The sequence below is a fragment of the Colobus angolensis genome, unplaced genomic scaffold (genome assembly GCF_000951035.1).
Source record: "Colobus angolensis palliatus isolate OR3802 unplaced genomic scaffold, Cang.pa_1.0 Scaffold17, whole genome shotgun sequence".
In the NCBI taxonomy this organism is placed as follows: Eukaryota; Metazoa; Chordata; class Mammalia; order Primates; family Cercopithecidae; genus Colobus; species Colobus angolensis.
In genome coordinates, this window is record NW_012114821.1 from 12,345,009 (window position 1) to 12,359,311 (window position 14,303).

General features: G+C 44.2%; 1 protein-coding gene across 1 annotated transcript in view; it reads right to left on the reverse strand.

The window, feature by feature from the left end:
• Positions 1–14,303, reverse strand: part of TG (thyroglobulin) — a 272,792-nt gene that overhangs the window by 164,476 nt on the left and 94,013 nt on the right. Inside the window, exons 28-34 of the mRNA XM_011938150.1 lie at positions 13,075–13,140; positions 11,081–11,161; positions 7,492–7,629; positions 6,248–6,424; positions 4,649–4,760; positions 2,307–2,386; positions 1,412–1,555 (exon numbers count right to left, since the gene is read on the reverse strand). Of these exons, the coding sequence (XP_011793540.1) occupies positions 1,412–1,555; positions 2,307–2,386; positions 4,649–4,760; positions 6,248–6,424; positions 7,492–7,629; positions 11,081–11,161; positions 13,075–13,140 (798 nt within the window). The remainder of the gene's footprint in view (positions 1–1,411; positions 1,556–2,306; positions 2,387–4,648; positions 4,761–6,247; positions 6,425–7,491; positions 7,630–11,080; positions 11,162–13,074; positions 13,141–14,303) is intronic.

The following is a 14,303-nucleotide window of genomic DNA, read 5'->3' on the forward strand; positions in this document are numbered from 1 at the left end:
TTTCTGGTCAAAACTCCTGAGTCGAGTCCCCAGACTGACCCCACAGAATATATGCTAGAAAAAGTTAATGATCTGTGCAGTCAGATGAAAAGAAACTTAGAGATGGTCCCAGCAGGCGGAGGTTGTAGTGAGCCGAGATCACGTCATTGAAAAAAAAAAAAAAAAAAGAATGTGGAGGTCAAAGGTAGGGATCTCGAGGACCCCTTCCATATCAGATGGTCCATGACTCTATTTTCCAGGGCAAGCTAAATAAGAGCCAGAATTCACCGTATATTTACTCTGAAACTAACAAGGAAGCCACTAGTGGGAGAAGTTGGAAATACTAAACCTCAGCTCAGCCTCTCTCTCTAATTTGACTCCTCCTAACTGAACACAGGGTGTTTCATCTTTTTGGGTCTGGGGCATCTTTGTGAATTTGCTTCTGGGACACAGGGTGAAGATGTCTAGTTTCCATGTGGCTGCCGAATATTCCCCAAATCTACCCATACCATAAACACCTGTGATGTAAGCGGTGACAGAATCACAGTGAGTCTCATTCACTATTTTCACCAACGGAAAACCTGAAGAAATGGTGTGACTTTCCTAAAGACAAACCCATAGTAAGTAGATGGCAGAGTTTGAATAACGCTAATGTCTCCTTATCCGAGTCCAGGAGCTTTTATGTCACACTGTAAATGCCATTCATTCATTCCTTCATCAATTTCAAATTGAGCTCCTAAAACGTGCCCAGATATAATCAGAATCATACCTTAAGGACCCATGTTGGGTCAATGCTGCCTTGGCCTTGAAGTCCTAACTCTATATGCATTGTCAAATACACGTTGGTTGTCCCCGTTTTCCTCCATGGGACTACCATGTGCTACACTGTCTTGATCGTCAAGGTAAGAAAACCAAGGGAACGTGCTAGAGTCTACACCTATTGATTTTCCCTGTCCAGCAACAATGCCTTCACTATTGTTTGAGGAACATCTCCTATCCTAGTGCATACAGCCTTGTTGGGACTGTCAAGCTGCCTCACTCTCCCTCTGGCAGTGTATTGACTAAGCCCAGGTGGGACCAAACTCTCCCCCTCTAATTTAAAGGTTGAATATAACTACTAAACCCTATGAAGCAGATTAATGATGATCATGGCACACTGAAGAAGTTGTCCATTTGTTTCTGCTACATATGTCCATGGAAATGGTCCATTTCCATCTTTACTGAGACCTACTTGCTCATCCTTACTTTGAGTCAATGAGCAGACTTCCAATAAGTTTCTTGTATGCTTAAGTTAAACAAAATCCATTTCTGTTGCTTGAACCCAGTGAATCTTGACTAATCTACTCACCAACCCAAGAACATAGTTTTAATGCATGACTGGGAAATAGTTAACTAAAGATGCCCATATAGCTGTCAAGAGAAAGCTACTTACTGGGCTTCTGGTACCATCCAAAGGGATAGGTGTGGACTTCAATGTCAGGAGAGCCACAGTCCAAAATGCGCCAGGCTCCTCCATTCTCCTCACTGCACATCTGAAGTCCTAAGCTGTTCAGAGTGAGACATGTCACCTCTCCTACTGGGGTGAAAAAAAGAAAAAAAAAAACACAATCAGGAAACTGAATACAATGGAAGAGTCTAATAAATGAGAAAAATTCTGCAAGTTCATTGTTCAGCAGACATTTGGGATATACCACTATATTTCAGATACTATCTCAGCTACTGCTGAAAACCCTGGTATCTGAACTCAAGGAGCCTCTGATCTAAGAGCAAAGGGATAGAGGTGGCTAATACTTATCAAGTACCTATCATGTGCTCAGGGCTATGCTAGGTCTCTGTTGGTATTGCTTCACTTGGTCTTTACATAACCTTATGAGGAAGGTAGTTTTGGTAGCCCTATATACAGATGAGGAGGAAATAGAGGCTCAGGGAGATTAAGTGACTTTTCCAGAATCACACACTGGTAAGGGAATGAACCAAGCATTAAATACATATCACACAAATGGATCCAAAGTTCATCAAGCTGCTTGACCCAAGTGTTGAAAGATGAACAAAAGATAGCTAAGCCAAGAGTGGAAGGAAGGAAGTTTGGCCAGAGAGAACTGCACATGTAAAGTGATGATTGCTGGACTAAGAGCCATGTCTCAGCTACCACATTTACTAGCCAGTTGCCCTCTCCAAGCCCCCACTTCCTTATCTGTGAACAAGGATTGCTTCTCCCTACTTACAGAGAGGAGATGCTGAGGGTTTGATAAGAGCATAGATGTGAATGTGTTTTCTAAACTGCAGAGTGCTGTGAGCAGGGGAGAGGGAGCTGTTACTATTATTACCTTTTAACTGGGAAACATTTAGAAATCCAAAGCCAGTGCAGCATGGGTCCGCATCACACCGTCGTTCACATTCAAAGAACCTGCATAGGAAGAGAAAGAGCAGGCCTGAAGGTTTTCATTGGCGGCCCAGGACCTACTGGGTGGGCTGATTGTAGTCATTCTTGCTTTTGGGGACCAGCTTTTTTTCACCCCCTACTTAAACTGGGGATGTTTTGGTCAATGTGCATCAGTGGACTCTTAGCTTTGATGTTCTTTCTGAAAACAAGATTCTATTCCTCTCTGGAGTAATACTGTCCTGCTATTAATTGTTTATTCACCCATTCATTCATCATGCACATATTCTGTGTCTATTATGTGCCAGGCTCCAACCAAGCTAACCCAGGATCCAGAATGTACTCCTTCAGTCCTTTCAGGCAAGCAGAAAGTCTTAGCTTTGGACGCTGGGAAAATAAAGAAATAACAGGGAAGGCATTTCTAGAAAGAGGAGAGTTCATGGACTTAGAGTCAGGGTGACCCTGTCAGGGGCCTGTTTAAGCAGCAGGAGCTGAGCCTGTGCTCCTCTTCACTTCCCCTCTTACTGTACAACCTGGATAATTACACTCTACCAATGCATTTCTGTTTACTGGGTCAGCCCATCCAGTCAGGCTCTCTCAAAACTGACCTTCTTATCCACTCAATGTAGCTACTAAGCCCCACCCTCAGCTTCTAGGGCTATTCATGGCAGGAGGGACTTAATGGCTCCAAACCAATGTTCCTGGGCTCAATTTCAAGCTTCCCCTGCCCTGACCACTCTGCTCCAGTCTGACCACTCATTCTTGACTCCTGAGAGCTTTCTCAAACCCCTAGTCCCTTCTTGGTGGGGGAATCCTGCCTAGTTATTGCCATTCTCCTTCCCTGAACCCAAGTCTCATCCCAGTGATGATGCTTTTATCTGCTGGGCAGCATCTCCAACATTGGCAGCATCTGTGCCCTGATGCCTGCAAGTCACCTCTCTGCTTTTCCGTCTCTTAGTTCTCTGCCAACATGCCCACTTACCACTTCCTTTTCCCATCTTGGAAGCTCATTTCTAACATCCAGTCTGGACCATGCATTATCCCAGCCAAATACATTTCCCTGAGTCTAGACGCACAATCTACTCCCCTAGTTCCCATCCCAGTTCCACGGTCAGGCTGATCCCTGGTTCCAACCCTCCTTTTCATCCACCCCTCCCATCAGCACAGTGGTGTCCAGCTGAATCTTGAGACAGATCAGCCTGCCTCATCTTTTTACCCCCATTTTCAAAAGTAGATCTTAAGCATCAGCAACATGGTTCAGTGCCATAACTCATAACTCAAGAGCACTTCACAGATCAATGGTTCGTGAATGAATGACCCTTGAATTTTTAAGTATAAAAGAATCACTAGGGGAAGCTTCCTTAAAGGTCAGATTCTTGAACTCCATCCCAAGAAATGCTAATTCAGCAGGTTTGAAATAGGACCCAAGGATGCAGTTTATAAACAGGACCCAAGAGTGCAGATCTGTGGACATCACCCATTAGAATACACATTCATCTCTCCGGGTGATTCTAAGGGGTAAGATCCACAGACAATACTAGGAGAGACATCATCTTCAATTAAAACAACTAAATAATGACTAAGCAAAAAATTCAACCATAAAATAAATTTAAAAAATAAATAAAAAATAAAAATTATTTATATGCCTATGAGTCTATTAAAATTTCTACTTGCTCTGCAGATTCTGAGTACTGTGATGGGAGGTTTTGAGAACCAACTTTATTACCATACTTGATAATTTACACTAAATAATGAGATGTAGCTCAGTGGCTCTTTCATCATCCAGCTAGTAGTTCAAGGCTAAATGTTGTGTTTACCATCAGTAACTTACCTTAGCTAACGTTTTCAGATATGGTTACCTCCTTATTACCTTTTACCCCCTTAGCTTTGGGTTTTATAGTTTTTGTTTGTTTGTTTATTTTTTGTTTTTTGTTTGTTTGTTTGTTTTTTGACAAAAGTCTTGCTCTCTCACTAGGCTGGAGTGCAGTGGCATAATCTCAGCTCACTGAACCTCCACCTGCCAAGTTCAAGCGATTCTCCTGCCTCAGCCTCCCGAGTAGCTGGGACTCGTAGCATGTGCCGCCACCATACCCAGCTAATTTTTGTATGTTTAGTAGAGACGGGGCTTCACCATGTTGGCCAGGAGGTCTCGATCTCTTGACCTCGTGATCCGCCTGGCTTGGCCCCCAAAGTGCTGGGTATGCTTCTGTTTTTAGCTATGATTGTGTCACCTTCTTCAAGGAAGTATTATTAATAATAAATATTAGGGGTGAGACACAAGTAGCTTACCCATTAGAAATAGATTTTTCAGACATGGGCACTTTATTTCTAATGGATATCCCCATCAGTTTTTGGAACGGCAGGCGAGTGTAAAAGTTCTTCACTTTATCTTCCAGTATAACTACATAGAGGAAGAAAGAAAATTCATTACTTAGAGATTTGCTATAGTAATGAAAATATGAGGACAAATGAGTAAAACACAGACTGAAAGTTTCTAATTAAAGATGACATATTAAATTCATATTAACTCTCAGTTCCTATCCCAAATCTCACTAAAACGATGGTAAGTCCACAAGGACAAAGATTTTTTTTTTTTTAAAGTGGGGACACAGCAACAAAATGTTGGAAGCTAGAAACCATATGGAGGAATAAAAATAGGCCTAATAGACCAAGAAAACTACTCAACTTTTCTGTGGGAAGAACCAAGAAGCAATGTCATCTGCCCTCTGGAATCCCACAAGGTTTAAGTATGGTAGCCCTGGGGGTGAAGGTGGCCCAAACAGAAGTACTGGCTGGAATCTCTTTAAGGAGCTATTTGGTCTCTAGATGCTCTCCTCTGCTCTCCACAGCTGACAAAAGCCCCCTCCCCACCATGGAAGAAGATAGAAGGTTCATTTTCTCAAGAGGACAGAAGAGAGGATCTCTTGGGTGCATCAGGTACAGTCCATGGCATGAGCACTTCACTGAAAGTAGGAGATTCTTTCAAGTCAGTCTGCATAATGAATATTGAGGTGTCCCCCACCGACATTTTCCAAATTTATTTGGTGCCCAAACCACCAGCAGCCAGGCTCATGCCCCAAGGCCAGGTGTTGAGAAACTCCTCTGAAGGAGGAACCTAAAAATACTGGCGTGAGGAATTCCCCAAAGGGCAACCCAACAGGATTATACCTCAGAGAAACCTAGAGTCGACAAGTTCCCACCACACATTTGGGGCTGCCCAGTCAGCTTGTGGACCCCTTTGACACTGGAGTGGAAAAATAAGGGTCACTGGACATCTGATAAAGGCCTCCACCGATGAGGATAGAACAGTAAATGAAAGGTGACAACATCTGGAGAAAACAGACTGTATGGGGTTAAAAAATCTCCAAAAATATGGCATCATTAATGGACTGGGAGAGAAAATCACCTTCTATCTTGTTAAAGTCACTGCTGCTGACATTCTGTGTAATATACAGCCAAATGGAATTCTGATGCAGGTATTAAAGGTGGCTCTCTTAGGAGAGTATTATTTTCTATTGTCAATTTGATGCAGTTCTAAATGGTTTCACATCTCTACAAGGAACATGAATAACTTTACTTTTAAAAGAAGAAGAAATTAGTTTTAAGTATGAATAAACATTTTGGATTTTATTTTTTTAAAGCCTACTTCTGCATTGAAATATTGCCCCAAATAATCCTGTTTCATATTTTTTGTATAAACTGAGACAATTACGCAGTAGTTTATTGATTCTAACCTGAAAGTTTGGATCCATGTTCCCATCTTCTTGAAACCAATAAAAGTATAAAGAAAATGCTTTTTAAATAAGAAACTAACCTGGATATTTCTAAAACCATAGAGCCAGCAGAACATTGGAAATACAGTTTATGCAGATCCCTCCAAGTGCTCACCTTTCTTCTGGAACAGGGCCTTTGGCCTCTGGGGCAGGATCAATCTGCAGCCCTGGGCATTGGACTCCAAGATGTCATCACACACCTGTGCCTCTGGGTAGAGGGTGCAGGTGAAGTACAAGGATGCACTCTCTGTTACTTCTGCAAACTGACAGAAGGAGTGCTCCTGCACACAACCTACAGGCAAGACAGTAGTGTGATTTTAGTTCTTGCATGGTCTACAGAGGAGAATAATCTCTACAGGATTATCTGGGGTGGGAGGAATGGCTGGTGCAGATGTCTCCTAGTTAGGGAAGAGGCCTGAGACTGTCATGATCATCCAGTCTGAAAGGCCCATGCAAAAGCCCTGGGGCTCTGATAGCTGAGGAGGGAGATATGTGCTCCTGAATAAAGGGAGAGTCAAAGGCATAAGGGGAAAACCTCAAACTCAGCAATACAAGAGGCAAAAGAGTAATATTCCATTGGATCCACCCATGGCCATCTCAGAGGGAGTCAAGATCTGCAGACCAGAGGCCATGGGACTGTAAAAACTGTGAACTTTGTGAATGGTCTCCTTGTACCTCTGCCCAAGTCAGCCTATGCCCCTGGTATATATGAGCTCCCCAAAGGCTAGGAACATGGTTGATTTGATTCATTTTGGGTGTTCTCTTTCATCTCCAAAATCAAACACAAAGCTTTGAACATAACACATACTTAATAACTTTCAAATGGATGGATGGATAGATGGACGGATGGATGGATAGATGGATGGATGGATGAATGGATGGGATGGATGGATGGATGGATGGATGGATGGATGGATGGATGGATGAATGGATGGGATGGAATGGATGGATGGATGGATGGATGGATGGATGGATGGACGGATGGATGGATGGATGGATGGATGGATGGATGGATGGATGGATGGATGGATGAATGGATGGAATGGATGGACAGATGGATGGATGGACAGAGGGCTGGACGGATGGATGGATGGATGGGATGGATGGATGGGATGGATGGAGAAACAGGTGGATGAAGAGAGGCTCTGGGAGCAGAGTAGAGATTACATTGTAACCTTCTAGAAAATAGGGGTTATGTGTTATCTTTCTTTTATATCATCCATGGTACTAAGAGTGCAGTGATCCCTGAGTTATGACAAAATATTTGACCTTATATGTTTCTCAGGAGTTGCCAAACTAGGTCTGTGATGCTTGACTACAGTGTCTGAAAGAAGAAGGATGAGGTCTAAGTATACTTACGAGAAAGGCACCACAGGTTTGCCTGCTGGGCTGAAAACAGGTGCTTGAAAAGCCAGTGCTTCTGGCTGGGCAGTGATCGATTTCCATTGACAATGACCTGGTCAAGGTCCACAGGGGAGAAAAGATCTGTTGTCAAACCTGAAAAAGAAGCAGAGGGTCCATTTCCTGCACCTTTATCTCTAGTGAATATGAGGAAAACACAAGAAAGAAACACAGAGAGAGAGAGAGAGAGAGAGAGAGAGTCAGAGATAGAGACAGAGACATTTTTATGCTGTGTGAAACCAGAGCAGGATTGAAGTCAGTAGAGCTGAGAGTCTGCTCAGACAGGAATAGTTCAGAAGGCCCCAGGAAGTCCTAAAATTTATGGGATGGCAAAATCTTAGAATCTGGGTTTGGATAAAGTCTTGGAAGTTATCTAGTCTACCTTTTCACCAAATGCGGAAGTTTTTCCCTGGAGACCTCTGGCAAATGCCTCTATAGCTCCACATGACAACATTGTGCTGACCACAGCAGCCTACTCCATCATTAGGAAGTTGTATAGTCAAGTCCTCTTTTTGTAACTTTGAGCCACTAATCCTCTTTTCTGTCTTCTGAAGTCACATGGAAGTCCAGCCTCTCTCCCAAATGGTAGTCTTCATCTATAAAGTCAGCTTTCAGCTCCACTTAACCCAAACTTGAAAGTTTTAGCTCAATCATTCCCTGAATCTTTCTTCAGGTATTCATATGCCATGATCCCAGCTCTTCCTTGGGTTCCCACTGCCTATGGAACAGAAATCCAGGTTCTTTTCTTAATCTGGGCTCTACCTGCATTTTGAGCCTCACCTCAGATTGTCTTGATTTGCACTCCAGCAGCACAACAGCCCTGCTAACTCTCTAGCTCATCACCACGCTGTGTGCAGTCCCCGTGCAATTGCTCATGCTCTTCCCTCTGTTGACTCAAGCTCCATTACACCCTCCTCTCCCACCCAGCTAGTGCAGCTTGTGCTTCGAGGATCAGCTTTGATCCCTCCTGCTCTGATGTCCTGTGGTTCTCTATAAGGAGATTCTACAGGGCCAAGGGTCCCAACACCCAGGCCCAGTGGGGACAGCTCTGTATCCTTGGAGGGCTCTGTCGTCAGGGGGATGTACAATGGTGGCATGAGGCAGATCAGGGAGATGAGCTAGGGAATGTTTGAAATGTCCATTCATTCAGGGCTCTGTATAAGGGGCACTACATCCCCTATACATACACCTCCACTTTGCTGTGGACTTGGGCACTGCACTTTCCTTGTTAGTGCTTGTCAGCAGCCACTTTCCACACTCCATAAAGCAGGCTCAAGGAGACTGAGCTTCTTCACTAGAAAGAACCACTGGACAGGATAAAGGTTTTATGAGTACTTGGCAAGATCAGAAGTCTGGTGCTGGCAGAGACCCCAGAGACCATGTTTCCACCCCAGCCTGCATCTCATCTGATTGTATGATGATCAGTTTCCATGCCTGTTTCCTCTCTGAACCATGCCTGGCACAAGCGGGCAAAGACCTCAGAGACCATATTGCCTCCCCAGCCCTCATCTCACGTAATTGTATAATGGCCAGTCCCCATGCAGGTCTCCCCATTGAACCATGCCTGGCACAAAGTAGGAGCTCAGGGAGATCACAGATTGCCCCTTAGGACAGCAGCATAAGGGAAGAGAAACAAGGCAGCAGGACTGAAGGCACACCTGCTCTTGGAGCCTTAGCACAGGTGTTCCCCTTAACTGGAACACCTTTCCTCAGGTGTACCTGGGAGCATCTGGCAGATCTTTCTGGCCTCCTCTGAGAAACCCTTCCTGACCCCTGCAGGCTGCTAGCATTCCTTCTCCTGCATTCTCACTGCACCTAACACCTGTCCACATTGCACTCCTTGATACGTTGTCATGCGGTGATTGGCACATGGAACTCTCACTAGTCTGTGAATGTCCAAGGCCACAGCCACGTGTGCTCAAAAATGTCTGCTGGATGAAAGAATGAATACTGCAGCCACTTCATCTTATACCTGGTTTACATGCCATATTAGATAAAGTCATTTCCTACTTCTCTTAAAACTATGTGCTCTCCTTAAAAGCAAGGAGACCAATCACTCTCGTTGGCTTCCTGGGTTTGTCTCAAATACTGAGACTGATGGGAGTAACCTGGTACACAAAGGGGAAGATTCCTCACTGTCCTCTGAATCAGAGAGGCCATTCTCATGGACCCTGAGAAGCACCCTCCAAGTAAACGAGCACGTGGAGATGCCACTGGGCTTGGACTCAATGCAATTTATTCTCCAGGCACTTTATCTCCTTGAGCCCAGGAATGCAATCAACCAAGAAAGGGAAAACTGAGTTGAGCCTTGTCTATTCACCCTGACTCCCCGCAATGTCTCCAGTGGGGGGCCAAGCTCCCCTTCTAGGGGAGAGGGAAGAAAGCAGGGGTGGGGGGAGCATCCTGTGTGAATCATGTGAGAGTTTTGCAGATGCTGCCCTAAAGTAGTGTGTGATGATGGATTTGACAGAACCTTCCCAAGTGCCACTAACTCATGCACATTTACATTATCATGAGCTGTGTGGCTGCCCCTCAAAGGCACAGCCAAGTTTGAGGATCACAAACACAATGCCTAATCAAGCAAGGGAGGGCAGGGTGCTGGGCATTTTTTAGGCATGTGTTAAGTACCAGGCACTGTGCCAAGTGTTTTCTATCTAATGGGATAAGAGGTAGACAAAATTATTTTACACATATATCCAAGGCTGTTAGCAGGGAAGCAAATTACCCATGGCCGTGCACTAAGGCATGTAGTCAGTGGCAGAATTGTGGTTCAAGCTCTAGTATTGCTCTGTAATGTGATGTTTTTTCCCTTGTACCATGCTGCCTTCCTGTGCCTGCAGTCTGATCTGGCTCTCCCTCTTCTTCTTCCCTTCCCCTTCCTTCTTTCCTTCTGCTCCTACTTCTATTCCTACAGTATGTCCATGCATGCAAATACACACACACACACACCCCGCAGACCACAGGTGGATGTCTTGCCTCCTGGTCCTTGCTGAGCCCATATTGAGCAGCTGATCTCCCTCTCTCTCTGAGTTTTAGTGCCACCTCAGTAATAATAATCACAGACTCTGGAGGTAGAGAAGTCCCAGACAGTACATATGTACTGTTCCTATTCATGTTTGGAATCATAGCTTTCACTGTATGCATGACATGGAAAAGATTCTAATAGACATATCATTCATTAAACAATTTCAGAATATTTACACTTTGTTTATACTCTTCAAGGTTGACATAAGCGAAGCCCATTGGCCACAGTCAGGTGAACCTTGCTCTTTGTTTCTTTTTTTCAGGTTTTGTTATTATGGCTGTCTTCATTTCCAGTAACACTGATGAATTTGCAGTGGTTTTGCCTTACTTTCTGTGCCAATTGCCCATCTGAGGAGCTTCCCATATTTATAAGCTGGATAACTGGGTTAGAAGATTAAAGTAGAGTCCATAGATACAGAATAGAGTGATGTTAATACCTCCGTTCATTCATTAAACTCTTGGTGCACCCATTTAGTCTCTGCACTCAGACACCCAAGTATGTAAGAAGGTTTTGGGTTGGTACCTGTCTCTGTTGGAGATGCTGGCCTTGGCACTGTGTCTTTTCTACATCCCATAGACTCGGGCCGAGACCCCATGTCAGAATCTAGGAGGAAAAAAAAGAGTTGTTGCAATATTGGGGAGAAGGGGTAGTATTCCACTGGTCAACAAAATGGTAGTAGTAATGTGAGAAAAATTAGAGCCTAAAGCCAGGTGCCTTAGATAAGATCTGCAACAGATGCCCTGACATAGGTCTGCACTCTTTTTATACAGAACATCATCCAACCTCTCAATGATAGAACAGTCATTATCTTTGATATTGAAACTATTAACATATGCAAAGCCCTTTCAAGTTAACAAAATATGCTCATAAATATTGCTATTTATAACATCCTATGTAGGTAGAGAACAAGATTTCCATTTTACTCTTAAGAAAACTGAGACTTAGAGAGGCAAAATAATTTATCCCAGACCACTCAAGTGTCCAGTAAATGAATTAGAAATTTTAAAAATGTAACTAAATGTTCAATCAGGAACAGGTCTTCCATGAAAGTGAGTGAGGCTATGGTGGCACAGGTATTAGGCAGGGCTTAAGGCACTTCCCTGTAGTGTAGCAAATGTCCTGGAGAAATGTAAGTCCCTGATTTTTCATCAGCTAACACTTTATCAGAAATTTCTGATAACTAGGAAGTGCTGGACTTGGGACCTCGTACCAGTGTCTTGTCTCGACCCCAGGATCTCCCAGGCCTCCCATGGGCATTTCACATACCCTCTCCAAGTCTCATTTTCCTTGCCTGGAAAATGAATAAAATATCACCCCCTCTTCAGATTATACCTTATAGGTATTATTAAATGAGAAAAGAAGTACATAATCTTATTTTATCTCTTTAAAATGAAAATGATGGTAAACACCTTCCTTTTCATTTTCTCCTCCCCCTCCTCTTCTCCTCTTCCTCCTCCTCCTCTTCTGCCTTCCATGTTCTCTTCATCACCACCACCCCCACCAACATCACTCAGCAGGTATTATATGCACAGCACTGTTTTGTGCATTGATGCACCATTGCTCAGGCAATTCTGAGGCCAGTGACATCTGTATCGCATGTTACCTATGGGGAATCTGGGCATGAGGGGCTGGTCCATGGGCTCCCAGGCACACGAGTGGGGATTGATAGGACCAGGATCCACATCCTGTCATTCCAAGTCTGTGCCTTTCTGCTCCTTCAGTTTATCAGCATATAGAAGCAAATCACCAATCCTCTCTCGGGACACTGAAGATCAGCGAGGACAGATTAGGGGAACAGGAAGGAGGTAATATGGGGTCAGGGGCCTTTTTTCATGCCTCTCACCCAGTACATATGGCCATGACCTGTGATGGGCCACTGCTCTATCTGCTCCCTCCTGAGGCCAGAACCCTTCAAGAGTCAGGAATGTGCTTCTCATCTCTCTCCTAAATGCCTTTCATTTTCCCTGGGTCTGAGTAGGCACTTGGTCAACGTTCAGAAAACTCGAAGGAGGACAAAGAAGCAGAAGGGAAGTGCCAAGTGGGCATGTTGTCAGACTCTCCATTTTGCCCCTACTCTGTCCCACAGTACCATTATCTCTGAGCAGGAGTTCAGAGCACTACCTGCCTGGGGTCCTGTCCCCAGTCCCTGGGCCTCAGGGTGAAAGGCACATGGGGCTGAGTCCCCTTGGATAAATGCCTCCTGTGCTTTGCAATGGCCCTGAACTCCCCTCCTAGGAACAAGAGTGTCTTGTGGTCAGCAAACTTTATCTCACGGGAACCTAGTGCTTCCTCCCTCCATTCCTTCTTGGGTTTCCACAGTATTCATTTTTCTTTTAGACTTTGGTATCTTATCTGATGAATTGGAGCCCTTCTATTACACAGAAAGTATGCATTTGGAAACTGACTCTCTACCTATTCCTCTACGGAAATAGAGTGCCCTGTGAATGGGAGGTGGTGCCAGACAATCTCATGTAATCAGCGTCCTGCTAACCCCCCTCTTCCACCATGGAGCTCACCTTTCCAGAGATAAACCTGCTGAAAATTGGTAAAGGTGTCTTGAGTTCCTTCTAGGGGTGTCAGACCTGCAAAGGAAGATGTTTATTTTTATGAGGTTGAGTGTACTGTCACTGGGTACTCACCATTGCCACAATAGCCCCATCTCCCTTGACACAGGCTCTTCCTAGGCCTGAAAAACGTGTTTCTGATGCAAGGTGGAACCCAGAAGCTTCTTGCAACTCTATTCCAGCTCCCTGGTATAAAACTAGAGCTGGTAAGACATTGGGTGTCATACTGAGGGCACCAAAGGGACTACTTCAGTGAAGGGTTGTGAACCTATGACTCGGGAGTCACTTAAGGAACTGGAGATTGGCTTGAAGAAAGCAAAGCTCCTGGGACACTCGAGGGCTGTGTGAGTTTCCCACATCTCTTAACTCCTCAGAGACCCTTGCCTCATTGGAAAATGTAGACAGCGATTTATCCTCTGCAGTCCTCAACATTTGATAGGCAGCCACTTGTTGGCAGCTGCCACGACTCAATTGATTACTAATATTATCTGATTTTCCTTTCTAGCAAACTGTTCTCCCCTGGATGCCATTCTGGATAAGACCAGACTTGCCACACCATTTCCTGATGGTCAGTGCTGCCTCTTTTGCCCCTGCTCAGTCTTCAGTTCCTTTCAAATTCCCTGTGACATGGAAGGTGAAGGAAATAGCCCATATTGCAGAGTCTGGAGGCAAATAAGCCCCATGCTACAGGAGAGGGCTGGCTGACAGCCTGAGACATCGAGATATGATTAAATTTTGTTTTTAATTATTATTAGGAGCTAGTTTTTATATACCTTTTTTAAAAATTTTATTTTATTTTACTTTAAGTTCCAGGATACATGTGCAAACCTTTGTGCAGGTTTGTTACGTATGTATACATGTGCCATGGTGATATGCTGCGCCTATCAACCTGTCATTTAGGTTTTAAGCCTTGCATGCATTAGGTATTTGTCCTAATGAAGAGCTAGTTATTTATAAATGGTTATTACCATTTACCCAACACTAGCAGGGGTGTCCAAGGGAGAGAATACAGTCATGGGTTCTTAGTTTCTGTCTCTGGTTGGGCCAGTAAAGCCCCTTCCTCATCACTCTTTTCCACTTATCACTAAAGACAGAAACTAAAAACCATGCTGTCAGACTACTAAAAGCCTAAAACAAAACAAAACAACAACAACAACAGGCGGATTAGACAAGCTTGCATG